The sequence below is a fragment of the Rana temporaria genome, chromosome 1 (assembly GCF_905171775.1).
Source record: "Rana temporaria chromosome 1, aRanTem1.1, whole genome shotgun sequence".
Lineage (NCBI taxonomy): Eukaryota > Metazoa > Chordata > Amphibia > Anura > Ranidae > Rana > Rana temporaria.
The window spans coordinates 395,089,584-395,115,520 of record NC_053489.1 but is presented as its reverse complement, the minus strand read 5'-3'; the positions used below and the strand labels follow the sequence as shown (position 1 = coordinate 395,115,520).

Here is a 25,937-nt window from a genome sequence, read left to right as displayed (position 1 = left end):
CAGTGTTCATTATTTCACTTTTTGTATGTCTTTTTGAAACCTAAATCCCAATAAACTCTTTGAAAATAAATATCACTACCAATAGGCATTAGAAGTTGGGCAGTGATTCAACCTATCAATTTAGACAAACATAGAAATGACACTATGTTATTTGAAAATATACTGCGTTAATAAGTGCAGAAAAATTATTAGTTATGTCCATTTCATTTCTTCCTACTTTGAAAGGCTCTATTCAGAGAAATTCGATTTTGTGCTCTAAATGTATGTTGTGCTCAATATGTTCAAATAATCTGCATGAAGTGTTAAGAAAGAATATTTCCTTTTTCTAATTTCGCTTTTGTTTTTGTCGTATGTCTTTTGTCTTACCTTTCAACACTTTTGTGATGTTCACAGGCAGAAGAACCCCCAACAGCATAAATGGCTCCATCTATTACACCTACTCCAACCCGATTTCTTGGTACATTCATTGGTGCTCTTTTTGTCCATTGATTGGTCATCGGATTAAAGCAGCTTATAGAGTCTGAATCTGCATTTTCTGTAGCAGAATGATTTCTCCCTCCTACAGTGTAAAGCAGTCCACTCACAGTACAGGCTCCAAGACCACTCCTGGGCTCCAACATGTCAGCAAGCGTGATCCATTCCATAGTATGTGGATTTAAGGCCTCCAGAGAGGTCAGAGAATTTTGTTGGTATCCACCCGCTACATAAATAAGCTGATTTCCCCGTACTTTCATTGGTGGAAGAGGCTTGTGTAATGACATTTCTTGGAATATCTTATACAGAAACTTCCTACATGAGTTTTCCTTATTGAGAATGGGGCAATGCTTTAGCTGCACTGCCAGAAATTTTGGTGGCAAAGCATAGAGATGAATGGCATTTAACAAGACATTAAAATACTGAGCTCTGCTGCTCACATCCCACTGCATCCATCTTACGCAGGCATTGTATACTTCAGTCTCACAAAGCACATTTAGGCTTTCCTGACTAACTAAGCCCAACAGTTCGCAGTGATTAAGGTTTAGAAACTCTTCTTCTTTGGTTACCTGAAATAAAAAAATATGTACTTTACATTACTTTTCTTTACATTGTACTTTACAAGTTTTTTTTACCTTCTGAATCAATTGTTATAGGTTGGTGTATATGGATGTTTTCTATTTATTTGTTGTATAATATTGTATGGTTAAACTAGATGGACTTCATTTTTTTGTGGTTGAACTGGATGGACTTGTGTCTTTTTTCAACCTGACTAACTATGTAACTTATGTATTTTTTCAACCTGACTATGTAACATTGTACTGTATTTTTATATTGACAACTGTGATGCACTAAATGTTGTATAGTTAATTAATTAAGGTAATTAAGGTTTTAAAAAAAGACAAGTCTTGGATGTTACTGAACATGTTTCACTGGCTGAATGTGTAGTTATCAAACAGAAAATAACAGGGTCAAGATCTGGGATTGAAGAGAAAGTTGCTTTACTTGGTGAAGTTTTTTTTTTTTTTTAGCTGAAATAATTTTCATTCTAGGATTTAGCCCATGATTTAGAAAGGATGTCGTTTAAAAATTAAAAAAATCTACTTTTACACAGTTAAAGCAGAACTAAGGCATTTTCATAACATGTGTGAGCAGGTAGGCTATTTATTGCAGAAGAGACATGCAATGTCTCTTCTACAATAAAAGAAACCTACCTGCCTGCTTACAGCATTTTCAAGCAAGTAAACTGAGCTGCGCATGCTGCTCAGCATACATTGCCAGCACAGCCCCCGTGTGTGGGGATGACTGACTCCTGCACATGTGCAGTAGTAATGTCATGTAGAACTTGTAGAACTTGGGGAGAAGACGTCGGGGCTGGCGAAGGACATTAGAGAGGAGGTAAGTACTTTAGTTCTACGTAGGACTTTAGTTCTGCTTTAATCTTTGTATAAACTACGCAATTTCTACAGTATATCAGTCTGAAAGTGGAATTCCAGGCAACCAACAGTCCAGAGTGGAAATATATATACTTTGATTGTACCTGCCAAAGGATATATTCCATTCATTCAATCTTGTGATTTACAGAGCTCTGTCACACTGTATAGTCAGGCAGTTAATACCCCTATTTTTTGTTTAGCTTGGCAGCTCCTTGTTTTACATCTCGCTTTAAGCCTATGTTACAATGAATCAGCATAATCACCTTTAAAATCAAGGATGAGTACCAGTAAAAGTAAAGCTGGCCATATACTGGTAGATTTTCAAATTATGTTTGTACAAAAAAAAAAAAATTGTCAGCATATACAATAACATCAACAGATTACAATAATGCTGTTTGAAAGCACTTCAAACTTCATAGGCTTTTAAAATTAGATTTTGGTATGAATGAAATTTCCCAAATGAAAATCACATGTACAGTTAGAAATTAATTTGTTGGGAAAAATAGGAATATTTACAAGTCCATATTTAGGAGTTCAGTACAGGACACAGGAGCTGAGACTTAGACCACTGGCTTTATGTTGCTACCTTCAGGTGACTGGACACTGAGAACCACCCAAGTGTCCTCATATAACTCAATCCACTCTGTGGGGATCCAGTTTTTTAGCAAGCAGTAAGTAAGCTTTAGGAGATACTGCACTTCAAGATATAGAATGTAGAGCTACATCAACATTCCTATTACCTCAATGGTACAGTACAGGATATAGGATTTGATTCTTAGACCATGGAACATCCCCAATCACTAAATCAAGGAGTGGGAAACACTGCGGCTTAATTGAAGCAACAGGCCCACAGGAAGAACAAGAAGGGTCAACAGACTCAAACAAATAGGCAAGAGTACAAGCGCCTGGTAGCCTAAGCAGGAATCAGCTTAGACTCAAAAAGCCAACTCTCAAGAAAACAGTTAAATGAGCATAGAAAAACAGGCAATGGCCCTGTAACCCCCTGAGAAGGACCAATTCTAGATGCTGTAAGGAACCCAAGAACCCAACCTCTTTTTCGCGAATGGGGTCAAGTAGGAACAGAGGGACACTTTCCTTGAGGGCAGAAGCCCAGGAAGAAGTGCAAAATAACCACTCAGCTGGGTGGAAGAGGAGGAAGGAGTCTCAAAGGAACTGCTCCTGTGAGGAAGAGAATACATGGCAGGGAGCCATAGATGACAGTCCTGACCCCACTCATAAGGCAATTCATAAATGTTTGACATGCTATCAAGGCAGGACATAGGGAGGGAAAATGACATTCCCACAGAACGTCTCAGAGATGCAACTGAAGGGTGTCAATGGCAGCCTCTTTACCAACATAGGGTCAATGATAGACACAATGTTGTGCTGAAGGGAATCTAAATAAAATGATTAGACCCAGATATCCTTAGCAGTACAATGGTGGTGTTGGAAGGGGGAAGTTAAAGTATCAGTGTTTGGTCAAATAATTCCGAGATTTAACTCAGGAGCTTTTTTTAAAAAAAAGTCTCCAAGACACCCTGGAACACGGAAGCTCAGGATTTTATTAATGGTGTACAGTGGAACCTTGGATTACGAGCTTAATCCGTTCCAGGAGAACGCTCGTAATCCAAAGCACTCACATATCAAAGTGAGCTTCCCCATAGAAAGTCAATGGAAACGATGGAAATAATTTGTTCCGCATTGACTTATATGGCCAGACATGGGGGGTACCGGAGAGCCTCAGAAACACTTGGAAAAGCCCGGGACAGCGCGGTTGAACTCAGTAATTCACCTTAATGCATTCTATGCATTAAGGTGAAAAACCTTCTGTGCTGCAGCTGCCCCCCATACCACCACTTTTCCTTTCCTGAGCCCATCTGATCCAGAAATGTGCACAAGCGCAACGGCTCCTGCTGCTCTTTCTCTCCTCATTGGACAGATTGATAGCAGCTGGAGCAACTGACTCCCACTGCTGTCAATCAAATCCAATGACACGAGAGCAGAAGGCAGGGCCAAGTCCCGATGTCTGTGTTAATGGACGCATGGGTGCCCCAGGGAAAGGGGCTTTCCCTACGGGCACCCGATGAAGATGAGGAGCCAGGATTGGGCTGCTCTGTGCAAAACCGTTGCACAGAACATGTAAGTACAGTATATTTTTATAACAAAAAACAGGGCTTTATGGCAGACTTGGTGGGCTTTGTGTTTCAAGTCTTGCACCAAGAACTGCATTCTGACTTTGAAGATGAAGCCTAGGAAAAGCAGTGTGGCCCTCTGCATCCTCAGAAGCCACTGATGAGGTGTATTTTGAAGCCTTCTGTTGTTAAAGGACTTTAACTCCTGTGACATATTTTATGAATTTGTTAAATGCCTCAACAAAGAGACATCCTCTTTCAAAGGACATCTAACTGAGGCATCTTCAGCGCATATAGACAGAAATGAATGGCATTCTAAAAATGTATTACATGAAATGTTCAAGGGCATCATCACAGAAGGCAGAAGACAGAGAATCAAATGCAGAGACCAGTGCATTCAGTGCATAGGGTCCTGCTCCGGTGCAAGCGTCAATCTGAGAAGTTTGTTTACCTTGCATGTCATCAGCAGAGCGAATGTTTGCCTGAGGTTTTGCCACGATTCCCTTGAGCCTGGTTTCTGACATTGCTATCAGTGAGCATATTTCCCTGCAGGGTACTTATGACGTTGGGTGCGGCAATTGGGTAAGCATCTCTGGAAGAGGATACACAACAACCCTGGTTTTGATTATCCTCAAGGCAAAAGGGTGGGCGGAAGTGCGTGAGTACCTTAAATGGGTTCTGGGCAAAAATTTCTGGTAACAGTGTGACCTGTGGCATGTCAGTTTTTTGGCATCTGTGTCCTATTTGAGAGATTTACCTTCACTTTCTGTCCCACAGTCATACAAGGAAGTGACAGGAGATCTTTCCAAACTGAGGGAATCCTTGTTGGTCACCTGGGCCACAAGAACTAGTGTCACCATTAGAGGATTTCCTCGCTATTACTGTTCTGGGGCCAAAATGTAAGATTGTCTTTATTTACATTTACAATGAGAACAGAAAAAAGAGAGTGGAAATCTCCTGAATGGGGGCACAGACAGCTATAAAAAAAAAAACTGACAGATGTTCTAATCTCTCTCCATTCAATCAAAAACCAACAGCCTTTAATTATACTTAAATATACTTAACATGTGAGTAAAATCAAATACAGTCTCTAGTCTTCTGATAGTTTAATCGTTTAGTGTCACATATACGCTTATTGTAGGTAGTGGAGATATTAAAAATGCATACTTGCTATATAACTATGGCAACATATAGGTCCAGGATGAATCTGCCTCACCAAATAAAAAAAGAATCATGAAATATTAGTTTGGCCCTCTTAGTGCTGTGAGGCCTCGTACACATGACCGTTTTCCTCGACAGAATCCATCAAGAAACTTGGTGGCAGAGCTTTTTTGCTGAGGAAAGCAGTTGTGTGTATGTTTTTCATCGAGAAAACTGTCGAGGAACTCGACGAGGAAAAAAGAGAACAAGTTCTCTTTTTCCTCGACGGGAGTCTCAATTTCCTCGTCGGGCTGGTTTTCGACGAGAAACACATTCATGTGTATGCTTAGAAACCCACGCATGCTCAGAATAAAGTATGAGACGGGAGCGCACCTTCGGTAAAAGTAGCGTTTGTAATGGAGATAGCACATTTGTCACGCTGTAACAGACTGAAAAGTGCAAATCGTCTCCTACCAAACTTTAACTTAACATGCAGTAACATGAGATTAGCAAAAGCAGTCCCAAGGGTTGTGCCAGTGGAATCAAACTTCCCCTGCCGTCGTATGTGTTGAACGTCACCGCGTTTGAGAACGAGGAGATTTGGTCTTGACAGTGTGTACGCAAAGAAAGCTTGTTGAGTTTCTCGACAAGCCTAACAAGGAACTCTTCAAGGAAAACAATGTGTCTTTTCCGACGAGTTCCTCTGTCGTGTGTACGAGGCCTGAGTAATGTATAAGAGATTTGTTGATGAAGAGGCAATGAAAACTTTAGAAACAAACGGGAAGGGGGAGGTTGGAGTAAGAAGACTGTGGAAAGAAGAAATTGTCCAGAATAGTGTGTTTTGGGAAGGGGGTTGAGGTAGGGTGATTTGAATGTCTTCCGGTAATTGGACATAATGGATGGGGACAAAAATGGAAAGCTAGTCTGATGTGAAGGATGGCAGTGGTAGAAAGGTAACCCATAGTGGGTGGGGCAGTAATATAAGATTGGTTTGAGTAAAGCTAGATGGGGGCAGAAAGTAGGATATTGGCAAGTGATTGGGTCAAAAAGAGTGATGAACGGGTATTACCTGGAATGGAAATAGGTAGTGTTGGTCTGTAATGTTGTGTTGTAATTGTAAACTGCTGGAAGGCTGTATCTTTACAGGTCAGTTTAACTGGGGGTGCCAATGGACCAGATGAGAATGGGTTGGGCTTTTGGACATTCCGGTGTGGGTGTACTGTCCACGATGAAGTGGATTGAGGGGGTGCAGATGGAAACTGAGGTTATGGAGGGAGCTGTGGAGGAGAAAAGCAGCGGTGTAGTTAGAGTAGCAGGATGGTGCAAGATTGGAGTAGCCTCCAGCGGGGAAGAAGAAAAAGGCTGCATTACCACTGATGAGGGCCTTTTCTCTAAAAATAGGTGCAATTCCAAGTCACCCTTTGTCTCCGCCCCTACCCACCTCTGAGCACTGTCCCTTGGTTCCACCCCTTACCCACCTTCCAGTACCACCCTTGTTTTAGAGAAAACCAATCCAAGTATTATTTTTTGGTGACAAGTAAGAAGTATGGAATTTGTTAAGGATAGTATAAAAAGCAAAATAGATTCCTACAGCCAGCAACAATAGCCCCCCAAACAACAATAGATTCCCCAGGAGCGATAGGCACCCCAGCAACAACAGAATCCAGCAACAATAAAAAAAAACAAAAAAACAACAGATTTACCCTAGGAGCAATAGTCCCACCATCAGCAACAATAGACCTACCAACAACCAGCATTAATAGACACTTCAGCAGCCAGCAACAACAGTAGATCCCTCCCAGCAACATAAGACCCCCTAGCAACAATATACCCATCCCTTTACAGTAGATCCATCCAAGCAACATAAGACCTCCCAATAACAATAGACCCCTTCCTCAACATTAGACAGAGAGGAGGTGATCACCATCTCACTTGGATCAATCGTATTGGCCACATCCCTGGAATAATGACCAAAAAAAGGGTGCCAAGGGAAAACATCATGTCTTCATAAGGAAGTTGTACACAGAGATATGGCGGGTCTATTTTGACCTTAATAGGGATTCAAGGAATTATACCTGGGCAGGACACGCCTCAGGGTCAGAGGCGTCCCTAGGGGGGGCCAGAGGGAGCCCTGACCCCCCCAACATCATGCTGTGCCCCACCATGTGCCCCCCGCAATTTTTGTATTTCAGTGGGCTGATACCCTTTGTCTAAAAATCTCCCCTTTAGGATACTACATTGAGAATGAAAATCTCTTTCGTTGGTACAATTTCTCCTAAGACGGAGAAATTGGCCCCGGGCAGAGGCGTCCCTAGGGGGGGGCCAGAGGGGGCCCTGACCCCCCCAACATCATGCTGTGCCCCACCATGTGCACAGCATGATGTTTTGCTCCCTGAGAGGGAGAGCGTCCCCAGTAAGCTCTGCGGGGAATTCCTCCCCCTCCCTGTGCTCGCCGACACTGCATAATGCGAGCGCTCACACAACCAGATATTCTAGCCTGGGCCGTGTTTAAGTGTATGCACTGCAGACTGCAGTACACTGTAATCACTGAACTACATTATCTCCATCCCTTCTGTCCCCCCCGATCTGTCTCCCTCCCCCTCTCCTGTTCTTTCAAAACATTCACAATTTACTTTCACTTTCAGTTAGGCAGATAATTTACGGTGCAAATTTCTTTCCTGCATCCACAGATTGCAGGAAAGAAACTTGCATGATTCCCCCATCAACAGACAGTGGTGACAGGGGAATATCCCTCCTGCCCAGCAATTATATTCTCCCGACAAACAGTGATTATCACCAGTGGCTATACAGCAACCACTAGTGATAATTATAAGAGAATCTGCTCATTAATGGTTCAAATCTCAGCCAGTTTCTGCTGAACCAGCTGAGATTTAAACTGTCTATGGCTGGTCTTAGCTCTTAGGCAGCCCATACATTGATTAGCACTGTGGAGTGTCGGCTTCCTGGCGTGATCGGGCATGTGGGATTTCAAACACACCCGAGCCCATCTCTATTGGTTGTAGACAGTTGAGCTCCCTGCAGGTTGCTTAGCAGCAGTGGACCCTTCTCTGACATGCTGATCGGGATGCAATCCAGGTGATGCTCTTAGTCAAATCCTAATGTTAAATATCAGTCATTTTATTGATCAAAGCCCACAGTTTACAGGCATAGAGCCCACATGGCTGCTGATCATACGGTTGATTATATATTTGTGGTTGTACTCTTGATGCTAATAAATACTGTGTTTATTAGATCTGACTGGGAGCATCACCTGGATCACATGCCGATCAAAATGTCAACAGAGAAGGTTATACAGCATTACTGCTGCTAGGTGACCAGCTGGGGGCTCGGCTCTCTATAACCAATAGTGCCAGCCTTCCCCTGCATGCACCCATAATGTCACCAGCACTAGGTCCTAATAGACTGCCGCCATTGCCAAGGAGACAGACGCCAGACCAGCTCTGTAAATAGCAGGGACAGGACAGCTGGGGAACCCTAGAGTGGCAGAACACCAGCGCCCGGTGGCAAGGCAACCTTTGCAACTCTGATAGTTCTCCCACTGCTTTGGACCCTTATATTTTCTTGGTGTGCTGGTGACATATCTCTTGTTTTCTGCCACCCTGGGGGGCCCCAGTATAGTAGGAAGGGAGCTCACTGCAGAACATGTGAAAGGGCCCATAGTGGGATCGTAGTAAAGGGCCCCAGGATATATATATATATATATATATATATATATAATTGCATTTTATAGTTGGCCCCCCTACTTTTGTCCCTGTCCCCCCATGTGCCCCCCCTAAATATGAAAGCTGGAGACGCCACTGCTCAGGGTTGACCATATTAAAGGTCTTGGTCCTCTTAGCCTTTTCCCTGCTATGCCCATCTTTGGGCTGGACTGACGCTCAGATGCAACCCCACCCTTTTTAGACATTTTGCATTCGCAAAAACTGCATTTATGAAATCACTCGGATCATGCTAAAAAGAACCACGATTACACTGCTTCCCATCTGTGACCCCTGATGATGGTCTAATACCAGAAACGTGACGGGCACTTGGGAACCATCATTCTAGTAGAGTTTTGTTTTTGTCATACATTGTGGTATACATTGTGGTATATGTGCTGTTTTTTGTATTGTTTATGTATATCTGTTCCATACATGCACACTGGTTGTTTGATGCATGTTTTATTCATTTTGTAATAATGTGTACTATTTCTTATTAAAACATTTTTATACACATCATTGTTTGGCCTATCAAAGTCCCACCATAGGGGGAGCTATTCTTTTTGTTCTTCCTCAACATCAGATCCCCCAGCAGCCACCATCAATGGACTTTTCAGTACACCCCTGCACCCCTTGCCATTAAATAAATTGAGTGTTGGAGGTGCCGAACTGCATCCCCCCACGTCCCTGCCCCTGATCATTTTTTTATTTGTTTTTTTTTTAACCACTTAACCCCTTCCCTACCGAGTCATTGTAAAATGACGTCGGCGGAAACCCTCCCTCCCTCCCTCTGGGTGGACGTCATATGACATCCTTGGCTTCCCTGGGCGGCTAGGGGGCGCATTGCTCGGGACCCAGTGCACGTGCCACGATGTCCGCCGGGCACCCACGATTGCCCGCAATCACGGCAGAACCATGGATCTGTGTGTGTAAACACACAGATCCATGTCCTGTCAGCGGTGAGGAGACCAATGTGTGTTTCCAGTACAGAAGAACACACATCGGTCCTCCCCTTATGAGTCCCCTCCTCCCTACAGTTAGAACACACTTTAGGGAACATATTAACCCCTTCAGTGCCCCCTAGTGTTAACCCTTTCCCTGCCAGTCACATTTACACATTAATCAGTACAGTTTTATAGCACTAATCGCTGTATAAATGTGAATGGTCCCAAAAACGTGTCAAAAGTGTCCGATATGTCCGCCGCAATGTCACGGTCAAAATAAAAAAAACGCAGATCGCTGCCATTACTAGTAAAAAAAAAAAAAATGCCATAAAACTATCCCCTATTTTGTAGACACTATAACTTTTGCGTAAACCAATCAATAAACGCTTATTTACCAAAAATATGTAGAAGAATACGCATCGGCCTAAGCTGAGGGAAAAAATCGTTTTCTTTAAAAAAAAATTTGATATTTATTAAGTCAAAAAGTAAAAAACATTGTGTTTTTTAAAAAATTGTCGCTCTTCTTTGTTTATAGCGCAAAAAATAAAAACCGCAGAGGTGATCAAATACCCCCAAACGAAAGCTCTATTTGTGGGGAAAAAAACATAAAGATTTCATTTGGGTACGGTGTTGCATGACCGCACAATTGTTATTCAAAGCGCGACAGCGCTGAAAACTAAAAATTGGTCTGGGCAGGAAGGGGGTGAAAATGCTCTGCATGGAAGTGGTTAAGGACCGGAAGATTTTCTCCCTTAACGACCAGGCATTTTTTGTGCGATAGGGCACTGTATAGCTTTAACTGACAATTGCGCCGCTGTACCCAAACAAAGTTGACACACAAATAGAGGTTTTTATTTTTTGCACTATAAACAAAAAAAATATGTAAATTTTGAAAAAAATAAATATATTTTTGCTATAATAAATAATATAATAAATACCCCCCCCCCCCCAAATGTTAAATAAATAAATAAATAAATAATTCTTCATCAGTTTAGGCCAATTTGTATTCTACATATCTATTGATACGCCGCATAAAATTCTAAGCTGCGCCGGCGTATCTTCTTTCTGTATTCAGAAAGCAAGATACGCCGAAATTTGGCTAAGATCCGACTGACGTAAGTCTCTTACGCCGTCGTATCTTAGTTGCATATTTACGCTGGCCGCTAGGTGGCGCTTCCGTAGATTTACGCGTAGAATATGTAAATTAGGTAGATACGCCGATTCAGAAACGTACGTGCGCCCGGCGCATTTTTTACATCGTTTACGTAAGCCTTTTTCCGGCGTAAAGTTACCCCTGCTTATTGAGGCGTACGCAATGTTAAGTATGGACGTCGGGCCAGCGTCAAATTTTCCGGCGATTGCGTCGTCTGTTTAAGTCGTTCGCGAATAGGGCTGTACGTAAGTTACGTTCACGTCGAAAGCATTGACTATTTGCGACGTAATTTGGAGCATGCGCACTGGGATACGTTCACGGACGGCGCATGCGCCGTTAGTCAAAAACGTAATTTACGTGGAGTCAGCCTTCATTATGATACAACACGCCCACTCCATGGATAATTTGTATTCCGCGGGCTTACGCCGGACCACATACGCTACGCCACCTTAACTTAGGGCGCAGGTTCTTTCTGAATACAGAACCTGCCTCACTAAGTTACGGCGGCGTAGCGTATCTGAGATACGCTACACCCGCACAAATTTACGCCGGGCTTTCTGAATCCGGCCCAGTGTATTCTTCTACATATTTTATTCACACATTGCCACAATACAACTGCGGTGGCTGGTCCTTAAGTAGTTAATATTTGAATGATTTTGCCGTATTTGATGATTTTTTTAAATTTTTCTTGAATTACATATACATATTTATATTGACATTTATACGTTAAATTTATCATAATCATGAACGTATTTACATTCTGATCACCTACTCTTTTATATTTGAATATGTTTCTTATTAAGAAGATCACCTGTGGACTTTATATTATATTTTTTATTGCACTTTTCAGCTATACATTGGCAATAATGTCTGTGGACTACACTGTCTGTTTTACACATATGTTTTTATTAAATTGTCCAATACAGTTTAATCAGCTTGTCTTTTTTATGTTCTGTAAGATTGAAGTCTGTTAAAACATATTTTTGTTAGAGGTGTTTTTCATCACATAAGGGATATATTTTTGGACCTTTTTTCTAATAATTTGTTTTATAACTGTGTAGGTGTGAAACACCTATTAAGTGCTGGGTGACTGTCCACACGAAGGCTTAAATGAGGTTTGGACATACCGTTCCACCTGGGTCTATTATATTTTATTTGTATATATATATATATATATATATATATATATATATATTCCATCCCGATTCACGGACGACTTACGCAAAAAAAACAAAATTCAAATGAAACGCGGGAATGAATGCCATACTTAACATGGCAAGTCTAACTATACGCCGCAAAATACCAGCTTTAACTATACGCTGGAAAAAGCCGACTAGAGACGACGTAAGAGAATGCGACGGCCGCGCGTACGTTCGCAGATTGTCGGAAATAGCTAATTTGCATACCCGATGCGGAAAACGATGCAAACTCCACCCAGCGGACGCCGAAGTATTGCATCTACGATCCGAAGGCGTACGAATCCGTACGCCTGTCGTATCTTGGTTTGAGGATTCAAACTAAAGATACGACGCAGGAAATTTGAAAGTACGCCGGCGTATCAGTAGATACACCGGCGTACTCTCTCTGTGGATCTGGGCCTATATTGGGCATGCCTCTACACTCTTTTTTGAGCATGGCTCAGTGCCACACACTGACCGAAAACTGAACCAGCTGAATTTAGATCAGTGACCGTAGTGACCTTCCAAAAACCTTGACTTCCCCCAATCTTGTAAGGAAGTGATTATCACAAAAATTCACAGGAGGCTGCATGAAGGCTGTGTGACAAATTATATTGGCAAATAATATATTTCTAATAATATTGTTTATGATAATTTTACACGATAAAAAAAAAAAAACTTACCTCACTAAAGTGCTTATTGATGTATTCTCGTCCTTCTTTATATAGCTCCATGCAACCAATTTGCTCTGCAAAGTTTGATATCCCAATGACATTACTAGCATCCAGGTGTTTGACAAGAAAGTCACTGCATGCTTTAGATACATCTTCCATCTGGTATCTCGTAGCAGCTAGAAGTACATGCAAGACACACTTCTCCCCAACTGTTATTCTTGATGAGTATGCAAATTCTATTAACCTCTGCATTACTAAAGGACACATGTCTTTGATGGTGATTTCCTTGGCCTGGCATTCACGAAAATTATTGGAAAACATTGCTCTGAAAAAGGGGCTACAGGAAGCAAGTACAATCCTATGTGCAGGGAAGTCCTCTTCTTGACCATTGTAGTTAACTTTTATTAGGACATCACACAACTGGTTATCCCTCCTGAGTTCATCCATCTTCTCAAAAGCTTTGGAAGCGTGATTTTCAATTGTGTAATCGAGGTAGCCATGTCCTTTCATAGAAGGGACAGCAATGGTTGTTGAGTGCTTTAGGCTGGCCTTCTTCTTTCTTGAACATAACATTCTTAGGATTACAGTTCTCCTCAGAATTTTTTTAAATTTGGCATTGTATTTTTTACGTAGCTTTCATAGGAACATCGTCCAAATTCAAGAACTACTTGGCAAGCCCTTTAAAACATTTAAAAAATAGGTATTAGCAAAAACAAAATCTAAAGGGTAATATTAAATAAAATGTCCAAACAAAATATTAATAATATAGAAATTACAAACAGCAAATAAAACAGGCCCAAAGTAGCTGACTTGTAAATACAATGTGCATTAACTGAATATATCACATGGTAAACAGCAGGCAAATCTCTACTAAGGCCTTGTACACACGACCGAACATGTCCGCTGAAACTGGTCCGCAGACCAGTTTCCGCGGACATGTCCGACCGTGTGTACGGCCTAGCGGACAGGTTTCCAGCGGACAAAAGTTTCTTAGCATGCTAAGAAACTTGTCCGCTGGAAACATGTCCGTCGGACATGTCCGATGGTTAGTACCACCTAATCGGACATGTCCGCTGGTTATGACGTGTAACCAGCGTCCCGAAATCCCATGCATGCGTCGAATTGATTCGACGCATGCGTGGAAGCATTGCACTTCCGTGTTTGAGAACTTCGGTGTCTTCTACGTCACCGCGTTCTCTGTCCGCCGGGATTTTGGTCTGGTGGTGTGTACACACATCAGACCAAAAGCTCCCAGAAGACATGTCCGATAAAAACGGTCCGCAGACCGTTTTCATCGGACATGTCTCCTCGTGTGTACGGGGCCTCACAGTTCTCAAAATAAGCCTTCAGAAGAAGTTGCCAGCAGGATCTCTCCAAAATGTTAAAACTGTGTTTATATGCAGTATTGGCACCAGAAGTATTACATTTCAGTTTTTTTAAGGGGGTGTCAGCATGGGGAAGTTATGTGTCACCTATCTAGGGAACTGGCTTTAGGGGTCCCTGACAAGTTCACCAGTTTGTGAAGGTGAGAGATGTCATAAATAAAAACACCACACTGTTTTGAAAATACTTTATCAATTGTAATTTTGCTCATTTTAACTTTCCAGGTTTCAGAGGTCCCTTGGTCGGCCTATGTCACTGGAGATGTCCCAGAGAAGGGAACCAATCCCCCTCCATCATAAACCTTGACCAATGAGGGGGATACTGCCAGAGGCATGATTTTCCTGTGCTCTCCATAGACAATCACTGCATTTTTTTTAAATAGAAATGCAATGAATTGTCAGTTCAACCAAACACATTATATATATATATTTTTGCTATATAAACTAAAACATGCTGAACATTTTGGGAAAACATTTTTTTTTCTTCATTTCTGTTTTAAATTTTTTGCAAATAAATAATCTTTCTTCATAAATTTTAACATATTCTGCTACATTTCTTTGGTAAAAATAAGCCAAATCAGTATATATTGTTTACAATAAAGTCTACAAACGATTGTATATATACAGTATAACAAAAGTGAGTACACCCCTGACATTTTTGTAAATATTTGATTATATCTTTTCATGTGACAACACTGAAGAAATGACACTTTGCTACAATGTAAAGGAGTGAGAGTACAACTTGTGTAAATTTGCTGTCCCCTCAAAAATAACTCAACACAAAAAAGTGAGCAAACCCCTAAGTGAAAATGTCCAAATTGGGCCCAAAGTGTCAATATTTTGAGTGGCCACCATTATTTTCCAGCACTGCCTTAACCCTCTAGGACATGGAGTTCACCAGAGATTCACAGGTTGCCACTGGTATCCTCTTCCACTCCTCCATGACAACGTCACGGAGCTGGTGGATGTTAGAGACCTTGCGGCTCCTCCACCTTCCATTTGAGGATGCCCCACAGATGCTAAATAGAGTTTAGGTCTGGAGACATGCTTGGCCAGTCCATCACCTTTACCCTTAGCTTCTTTAGCAAGGCAAGTAGTCTTCTTGGAGGTGTGGGGCACCAGAAATATTTCTGCACCCAGGCGTCTGTGACCCTAGGATCGGCCCTGATAGGGGGAACACTGATCCAATGGCAAATTGAATCAGTGTGATGGGAATTATAGGAGCCGGGACTTTGTTACAGCGGCCACTGGAGGAGGAGGAGGCGGCGGACCGAGGGAGGGGAGGATGGGGTCGCGCTGCAATATTCAAATCCCAGATCCAGACACATGACAGGCTTCATTGTTAGACACAGATCAGGCTGCATTGCTGTGCACTGATCGGGCTGCATTTGATAGGCACTGGTAACACTGCATTAATGGACACTGGTAAGGCCGTATGGGCACTGATCAGGCTGCATTGATGGGCACTGATGAAGCTGCATTTGATGGGCACAGATCAGGCTGAATTTGATGGGAACTGGTAAGGCTGCATTGCTGGGCACTGGCAAGACTGCATTGTTGGGCGCTGATCAGGCTGCATTTATGGGCACTGATCAAGCTGCATTTGATGGGCACTGGTAAGGCTGAATTTGATGGGCACTGATCAGGCTGCATTGATGGGCATGGATCAGGCTGCATTGATAGGCACTGATCAGTCTGCATTTAATGGGCACTGGTAAGGCTGCTTTACTGGGCACTGGCAATGCTGTATTTGATGGGCACTGGTAAGGCTGCATTACTGGGCACTGATTCAGGCTGCATTTGATGGGCACTGATCAGGCTGCATTGATGGGCACTGGTAAAGCTGCTTAACTGGGCACTGGCAATGCTGTATTTGATGGGCACTGGTAAGGCTGCATTTGATGGGCACTGATCAGGCTGCATTTGATGGGTACTGAGGAGTGAGCGGTTTTTTGTTCTGCTCACCATTTTCACATGACTCCCGATGTGTCACACCATTTAGCTGCTGATCAATGCCTGGCAGAATCTTCTAATTATTGCAGCCAACCATCGATTTATTTTCTCGATTTTTTATTGTATAATTACTTTTCCAGTCTTTGGCGACAAACTTGTTTTGTTGTTTATACCATAAATAAATAAGCCCTACCCTGAAAATAAGACCTAGTGTGTTTTTGGTGACTAAAATTAATATAAGACCCGGTCTTATTTTCGGGGAAACACGGTATGTATATATATATATATATATATATATATATATATATATATATATATATATATACACACACACACACACATATACATACACACACACGCACGTTTTTATTTTTGAGGTGGGGGTGTGGGGAATCTTGGGTGAGTTCCCACACTTTTTTTCCCAGGACTTGACCCCTGTTGCTGACCATGTCTACAGTGTACCCATCTTCTAATGGCTACTTCTAGCAGGATAATGCACCATGTCACAAAACTCAAATCATATCAGCCTGGTTTCTTGAACAAGACAATGAGGTCACTGTACTCCAATAACCCCCACAGTCACCAGATCTCAATCCAATAGAGCACCTTTGGGATGTGCAGCCGACAAATCTGCAGCATCTGCATGATGCTATCATGTCAATATGGACCAAATTCTCTGAGCAATGTTTCCAACACCTTATTGAATCTATGTCATGATAAGTTGAGGCAGTTCTGAAGGCAAAAGGGGCTCCACCCGGTACTAGCAAGCTGTACCTAATAAAGAGGGCGATGAGTGTATATCAGTGTATTGATTGTATCAGTAACATCAGCAGTGGGTCTGTCACAAAAGCCTCCCTTCTGCAATGAAGGCCCTCTCTGTCATGAAATGTGCAACAGGCAGGCTGGTACCCCAAGCACATATTGGGTCACCTCCAGCCAGTTGTTAACCCTTGACACCCACTAGTCCATTCTTTTGTTTACAGCGAATGTAAATTTATTATATTGAAAGAATATATAAACATTTTATACATTTTGTACTAAAATATTAGTACAGGATTATTTTTACAGAATAAGTGGTTAAGCAGAGACAAAGCAGTATTTCACATACCTGATCTTGCAGTTCCTGGGTGCTGAAATATTCAACTCGCCTTTGCACGTCTGTAACAATGCTTTCACCTCCATTTCTTCAGATTGTTATGTTTGAATTTAAGCCATGGCTGGAATGCAATTGATCTTCACTTGTCACTATCCAGTTACTTCCTATGGTGACGTAACAGCAACTTATGTAGAATTCAGAAATCCAAACCTCCAAGAAATAAAGAAATAAATGCATTCAGGTTATAAAAAGGAAACCTGAAGCTGCAGCTAATTCAAGCTCAGCCCACATTCTTGTCACTTGCGTTTTCTATCTAATAATCAGAAGCCTAATTTATCTGATCTGCCAGTGCCCGTAAAGGAGACCAAAGGCCAAAAGCTTTTGCTTGTTCTAGCAATGTCCAGCAGTTCTAGTTCAGTTTTCATACTGATGTTGCTTAGCAAGTCTATAAAGTCCCTCAGTTACTGCATTGTCATTCACACCAAGCTAACCTACTAGTGAATCATTGCAATGCTATGTTCATATGCAAAATAGGAGTTACCGTCTGTTTAACCCATGTCTTGCATTTGGCAGTCTGAAAGGAACCTTTGTTGATGAGCATATGCACATAGTTGCACAAGCTATCATAACGCTATCCTATGCGTGTTTTAGGAGGAGCATATACATTGTACCATTTCTTCTATTACATTTTTTGTTTTTGTTTATTCTAACATGTACACTAAATTCAATTTAAATAAAGCTTCAGATATTCTAACTTGCTATGGGAAAACTAAAAGACAAAGGTTACTTTCAATTGAACTCTATTATGCTTCTAATTAAAGCGGAGGTTCACCCAAAAAACAAGTATATAACATTACATTCAGTATACCTCAAACATGTACAGTATGCCCTTTTTTTTTTCTGGGGTGTACATATGGTATTATCGGTATTTTCCTCCCGGCTTCCGGGTACTCGCTCCCGCGGTAGCTGAAAGTAGCCGAACCACGAGTCGGCTCTATACGGCGCCTGCGCAGTCAGCTCTACACGGCTCCTAGTCGGTGCGCAGGCGCCGTATAGAGCCGACTCGCGGTTCGGCTACTTTCGGAAAGTCGTGACGCGCCTTATCCGCCGGGGGGAGTTTTTCTCAGGCACGTCAATCATATGGGCGAAGTCCCAGATGACGTTGCGGAACTGCACAGGAACGCCCACTCCCGCGGGAGCGAGTACCCGGAAGCCGGGAGGAAAACACAGATAATACCGTATGTACACCCGCCCCCCCAAAAAAAAGGCATACTGTACATGTTTGAGGTATACTGAATGTAATGTTATATACTTGTTTTTTCGGTGAACCTCCGCTTTAAAGCACCTGGATTGAATTGCTGTGTTCTGAGGAAAAGAAAAAACACACACACACAAAAGTTGTTTATTACCGCAGAGTGCTATAACTTAGCTCTGGTTCACACTGGAGCGATTTGTCAAGCGATTTGACATGTCAAATCGCATGCCAAATCGGCGGTAACTGCCGGCAATGGCGCCGTCCAAATCGGTGCTGCGCCACATCGATTCCCAAAAGTAGTTTCTGTACAACTTTTGGTGACTTTGGGGTGCGATTTCTATAGACATCTGTGCAGCAACCCGCAAAGATGTCTCTGAAATCGCCCTTGAAGTCGGGACTGACGTGTGTGAATGAACACTTTTTTTGTAGCACAAATAATCCTGCATAACAATCAGTAAAATTATACTTTTTTTTCTCCTTATACCTGCATCTGGCATACATGTATACATTCATATATGGATATGAAAGCAGTGAATGTTTATGCGCCTTTTTGAGTGTTTTACCTTTGAAAACAATACAGATGTGTTCAATACCGCCATGTGAATGAAGCCTGCTCTAATAAATAGGTTTGAAAAGCCAAAAGGTACATGACTGTTGTATAACAGATGGAACTACTATCCCCCTTAACACCTTATACTCCCACTCTTACCATTAACTATAGTAACCGAGACCACACCAGTGTTGGAGTTATAAAAAGGTCGTAGCAGACTGATTTATTAAAACAATTATATAAAATAAATAACTCTGTATAAAATAGAATAACAACATAAATAACAAGAATACCATAAAATAACATAAAACTCAATATGAACCATAATCTAACTTGGTGTTGGTCTCAGCAGGGACTCAATACCCCTAGAGGGGAAAAACCATAATGCACTGACGGTACTTAACAGTGTATGATAGGCCTCCTGCCGCAAAACTGGCCCGGAGACAGCCACAGACCGCAGTGCCCCATTATCACTTCCCAGCTAACCTCCGTTAGCTGGAAACCATTATCGGGACCCATAGCAACGATGGGTCCCCAAAACTCCTCCTTCTGCCATATCTTTCCTTTCCTGCCAAGACCAACACCTGCCACAGCACCCAAGGGGAAACTCCTTACCCTTGGGCGCCCCTCCAAACTCAAAGGGCTCTCTGCACTCCATCTTCCAACCCCAACACCCACAGATCAATTCCCACATCAGTTAAGTGGACCCCATCACTCCTCAGATACCTCCACGTGTCCTGTTCCAATTCCCGGTGTCTAATCGCCAGACCCCCTTTTTCCACCATAAATTTACTGATCACATCGTTGATCTTTGTTCTAGCCCTGTTAATTCCCTCCACAGACCTAGCCATTCTCCAAGTCGTCCTCGCCACGATGTCCAACCAGACTATGACCGTATCCGGGAACTCAAACATCAGTCGTTCAACATCAATTTTGATATCGTGCATGATGTCCATCATGGACCTGATACCCAAATCGTTACCGCCAACGTGTAATACCAAAACGTCAGGCGGCCTATCCCTCTGTGCAAACCGCTGTACTTCCGAAAACATCCTCCCCCACAACATACCCGGGACCCCCAACCATCGCACACAGGCCTCCTGTCTGGACAAACCCAACTGCCTACCCCCAGGTCTGACATCACCTCTCCGAGCCCCCCAGCACACATATGAGTGGCCCAAGATCCAGACCAGTCCCGGCACATCACCGGAAAAATAAAGAAGAAAAAAAAAACAGGAAAAACGGGCACCGAGACAACAGATCACCCAATGCAAAAGGACATGCACCCCACACCAGAGTCCAGCCCCCCACCACTCACAATCCCACAACTAAGTGAGGACGGACATATAACAAAAACCTCCTGGATTCCCACCGCCCAATACGTCTTACCACCTCTTCACCCATACCCGCCCTGGCGGCCTCAGTTGCTGCCCCTATACAGAAAGAGTGCGAGGAAAATTCCATACCAATCAACCCCAAACACCCCAAAACATAAAAACCTCCACAAATTGAAAACGAGACCGGAGAGAACCATCCAAATGTATCAAAAACGACCCCACTGAATTCGGCCGCAACCGCAAATAAACACCCACCGCCCGAACCTGGCATAACTCAGAACCCAGGATAGAGAAAACCTGCACCGATCGCCCCCTACCCGCTTGATCTGTCTTAGACCTGCTCCAAAACAACCGCAACTCATCATCACCACACACCACCTCATGGAAACCAATGCCCCCTCGAACCTTCTTGGAAGGGCTGACCAACTCCCCAATGCGAAAGGCCCCAAAAAATGCCAACAAAAACGCCACCTTAAACAAGGTGACCTTATAAGCTGAAGTGCAAACCCCAAGCAGCTGTTCCACAATGCCCCCCAGAATCTCGAACGTCAACGGTCTCCTAGTGTCCCGGCGTACCACCGTCTTCCTGTATCCTTTCATTGCTTGGCGAACCAAAAAATCTTTAGTGAAGTCAGTCTGTCCCTGCATTTTAAACAAAAATGCCAAACCAGCCAAAGGGTTATTGACCTTCGCCACCGACACACCGACCTCAAGCAACTTACCGATATAACAGAACAAGAGCCAACGCACCTGACCACCCACCGGCTCCTCACCCGACTCTCGTACAAAATCCAGCCATGCTTGCCATACCTTCGCATAGGATGACCAGGTGCCCGAGCTCAAAGACTTCCGTATCCATCCCTCTAGGAGGTGAACGCCACCTCCCACAACCATTCGGGGCACAGAATGCCTTGTTCCTCCGCCGTCGGTGCCAGCTCCCGAAACCTGTCCCACTGGAAGCGAGACAAAGCATCAGCAACCACATTATCAACCCCCGGGATGTGCACCGCGTACAGAAAGATATTAAGTTGTAAACAACGCAAAACCAAATGCTGCAGAAGCTTTATAACCAGAGGAGAAGACGCTGAAAACTTGTTAATCACCTGTACTACACCCATGTTGTCACAGCGGTAATGCACTTTCAGATCCCTGAAAGACGCACCCCACAATTCCACCGCCAGAACCACTGGAAAAAGTTCCAGCAGCACCAGGTTCTTCGTGAAACCAGCCTCCACCCATGAACTCGGCCACGGGCCCGCGCTCCAACGGCCCTGAAAAAACGCCCCAAAACCGAAAGAGCCTGCAGCATCCGTAAACAACTCAAGATCAAAATTACTCACCGGGCCCGCCATCCACAGCGCCCGACCATTGAAGGAACCCAGAAAGGTGTGCCACACCTTCAAATCGTCCCTGTGCTCTTTGGACAAACTAACAAAATGTCTCGGGGACTTAATGCCTCCGAACCCATCCCACGGCGGCATCAAGAGACGTATACGTCACCGAACACATCGATTGATCAATCGCATCGTTAACCGACCCGCCCATGGGAAAGGAAAGGTGGTGAATGAGGCAAAACTTATTGGGGTCCTTCTTGGGCACGTGACCTACTAGGCCACAGCACCGCACCCGAGCCCTCACCCCGCCCCTCAGAAACCGCGCCTTGTTGGCCAGGGATCCGCACAGGACTCCCCGCCGCTCCCACCGCCGATCGCTTGGCCGGGGGACCCGATCGATCGCCCGATCCGCTCCCCCCCACCTTGTGGAGGCCCCGGAGCGCTCTGGTGCAAAGCGCTCCGGAGGCCTGGACCTCCGGGCCCTGCTGGGAGTGGGAACCGCAGCCTGGATCTCCCCCTCCGGTTGTAGCAGGACGGGACCGAGCACCCCTTGCAGCCAATCCTCCCCTCGAACCTGGGCCTGATCCCTGAGCTGAGCCAGGAGCTGCTCCATGCCAGACATGCTGAAAATTTCCCCCGGGAAGTGCTTGCTAGGATAGGGAGGGGCCAGCTTTTATAAGCCTCTCAACCCCTCCCACTGAATTCATTTCAGAAACTCCTCTAACTTTTCACTTCCCCTGTTAACCCCGTCATGTCCGCCCTGCGCATATGCCATTGCATTCTATTGCTCCGGGCTTTTCTGTATCTGGAATTTTCTACATACATTAAAGGGGTTGTAAAGGTTTGTGTTTTTTCACCTTAATGCATCCTATCTATTAAGGTGAAAAAACACCTCGCTGTCATGGGCCCCCCAGCTCCCCCGTTTTACTTACCTGAGTTTGTTCATCTGCTGTACACGTCCCCCGGCGTCCTCTTCTCCACTGAGTCTGGCCGTTGATTGGATAGATTGATAGCAGCGCAGCCATTGGCACCCACTGCTGTCACTCACATCCAATAACGCTGCAGCCGGGGGGGCAGGACCGAGTCATACACTTGCCGTCTATGGACGCCAAGTGAATGACACAGGAGGGGGTTAGCTTTAGCGGGGAGGAGCCGAGACAACCGCCGTGGAACCCCAGAACAGCAGGATCGGGGCCACTCTGTGCAAAACAAACTGCACAGTGGAAGTAAGTAAATGTTTGTTTATATATATATATATATATATATATATATATATTAGTGCTGTCAAGCGATTAAAATTTTTTTTTTGTTTTCTTATTTATTTTTTATTTTTTTATAATATTAAATTGTGTTTTTTTAATTTTTTTACATTTTGATCACTTTTATTGCTGTCACAAGGAATGTAAACATCCCTTGTGACAGCAATAGGTGGTGACAGGTACTCTTTATGGAGGGATCGGGGGTCTAAAAGACCTCCGAGCCCTCCTTTGCACTTCAAAGTATTCAGATCGCCGAAAACGGCGATTCTGAATACTGTGTACTTTTTTAAATCCGGCGCCATTGGCAGCCGAGAAACCGGGAAGTGACGTCATGACGTCGCTTCCGTGGTTTCAATGCGGAGACTGAATCAAAGCCGCTTACGGCTTAGTGTCAGTCTCCGCCTGGACACAGAAGGCGCCGGATGGAGGATCGGGTCTCCCGGTGGGACTGGAGGCCCGGTCAGAGCGGCGAAAGGCGGCGGGAGGGGGGGGATGTCCCCTCCCGCTCCTCCGGCATAACAACCGAGCGGCTTTTAGCCGCATCGGTTGTTATGTTTGGATAGCCGATCGCCCGCTCTAAACAACGGTACCGGGATGATGCCTGCGGCTGCAGGCATCATCCCGGTATAACCCCCGAACGCCGCCTCGTTAATCGCGCGATAAAAAAATTGACGGCGTTAACGTGGGTTTGCGTTAACGCCGTTAATAGCGCGTTTAATTGACAGCACTAATATATATATATATATATATATATATATGTATATACAGTAGATATATATATCTATATATGTGTAGCGCCGGGTTTCTTTCCAGAACCGGTGCTAGTGTAAATTTAGAGGGGTCAGAGAGTTAAGTGACTCTAACCATGCTGATTGATTCAAATTTAAGGCTTCTGTCTCAGCTTTGGCTGTGCTGTGGGCTCGTTCTGTCGTTCCTGGGGTGCTGATCTCACACCAGGTCGACAGGTGGCAGCAGTGGAGTCAGAGATTTGGATGCTTTCTCCTATCAGGAGGGGATTTCCTCGCTGGGCATGCTGGGAGGGGGTATTTATGGGGCGGACGCCATTTTGCTGGGGAATTCTTCTTCACGTGTGGCGCCCACCTTTGGGGTGGCCATACCACGGCGCCCCGGCAAGATGGCCTTCCAGGTCAGGGCGTGCGTGCTACACAGTGTTCCATGTTCCGGGACCGTGTTGGCCTGGAGCATTTGAGCTGTGGCTGGGGCCTAGTGATCGACTGGGTCCCAAATCTAAAAGGAGTCCCAGGCGTTGGTCCTGTGAGAGAGGAAGCTGATCGGTGGAGAGTCTGCTTGAGGATTACCAAGATAGGCTGGTGTTCCAGGAGGGTTCTGACCATCCACCGGGGACCAAGGTAACCGGGTGCTGAGAGGCTGGACGTCGGTCGCCTATCAGCCAGTAACCTAGTGAACTACCTGAAGGAGACCTGGGTGTCGAATTTCTATTGTTGCAGCCAAAGGGAGGGTCTGTGGCAGAGACTTGTGCCCGAGTTCCGAGTGACGCTCTGGCTGCCAGGCGTGTGAGAGAGGCATGTCCATGTGCATTATACCCATTCCGGCTGGAGTGGTGGAGAAAAGGAGTTGTCGTTGGAAGCAGGACTGTTTCCCTATTATTTACGCCTGAATCTGTTATTCCTCATTTCTACTATCTCTACATTCCTCACCAAGTTTTACTGTTCTGGGTAATAAAGAGCACAGAAAAGACACCTGCCGTGTGGACATTCCCTTTGCTTCAACTTTCATCAGACACACCTAGACAGCGGAGACACACGAGGTAACATGCCACCCAAAACAAACCAGCAGCTCCTTCGGGAGTACCGCTACATATAGATCTATATAAATATAGTTTTCTATATAGATCTACAGTATATATAGAATAGTTACACTATTTTGCTCAGAGCTTAGAAAATGTGGTGAAACTCTACTAATTTCCATCATCCAATAATGTACAAGCAACATTTTTTCCTTGCTTCTGATTAGGTATGCTGCACAAAATGAGGCTTTGACACATTTACATTTACTTAAGAAAACAAGTGCAGCTGCACAGTCTATTCGCCTTTAGTAAATCCACCCAATGTGTCAGAAACATGGAATTATGCTTTAAGTGTCCCTATCTCTCCACCTACGCATGACAATAATACTTATAGTTTTTAAATACCTTAGTTGCAAAGAAAAGCTTGAATAGCCCTGCCTGAATACTTTTGTGAGCTTTGCTTTCTTCTCCCTCCCGCTCATTCTCCAGTAAGAGGTGGTTTGGGTTCACAGCTATCAACAGCACTTTACTACCCTCATTCTTCTGATGAGAATTACAGCAATGACTCGACAGTTTTCAGAACGAGTGCAAATGTTACTGAAAATAGTTAATCTCCAGGCAACCACCGAGAAGCTGGCAAAAATTATAGTGTCTGCACTGCTCATGGTAATGTGCTTGCTAACTAATGCAATACCTAATTTAGTAATGCTAGCTTTTGAATAAAAAAAGTTGATAATGAATCATAAACATTGAAATTGTGTGTGCAAATTAAAATAATTTTATTGCACATTATGAATATAAAATATAAATATAGGATTTATTTACTCATCATAAAAACCTATTCTTGGAGTACATTGAGGGATACAAAACATCTTCAACCTTCTGGTTATACTGCTACCTACAGGAGGACACATCTGATCGCGTCTGCGCTTGGGACACCCATCCCTAATTACAGGTAATTAACTGGTGTGCAGTTACATGAAAAGTGATGCCTCCGTCAACCTGGCGATTCTTTATACAGGCTAAGCAGCTGCCACTATTCGCATGCATCCGTCATTCCAGCAGCAAGAATCCACTAATTATTGCCGCTGGAATCTGGTGTATGCAGCTAATAGGCCATATAAAGAAGGCCTTATGCCCCTTACACACAGTC

General features: G+C 43.8%; 1 protein-coding gene across 3 annotated transcripts in view; it reads right to left on the bottom strand.

Annotated features, from left to right (window-relative positions):
* The window catches only part of LOC120913054 (kelch-like ECH-associated protein 1A), a 45,605-nt gene extending 20,296 nt beyond the window's left edge, over window positions 1–25,309 (bottom strand). For 2 of the 3 annotated variants that reach the window (XM_040322739.1, XM_040322755.1), the window contains exons 1-3: window positions 17,294–17,803; window positions 12,860–13,528; window positions 367–1,043 (exon numbers count right to left, since the gene is read on the bottom strand). In XM_040322739.1, the coding sequence (XP_040178673.1) occupies window positions 367–1,043; window positions 12,860–13,423 (1,241 nt within the window). In that variant the 5' untranslated portion in view covers window positions 13,424–13,528; window positions 17,294–17,803. Of the gene's footprint in view, window positions 1–366; window positions 1,044–12,859; window positions 13,529–17,293; window positions 17,804–25,189 lie in introns of those variants that run through there. The other variant, XM_040322747.1, reaches the window with a different exon arrangement.
* Between the last annotated feature and the right edge of the window lie 628 nt (window positions 25,310–25,937).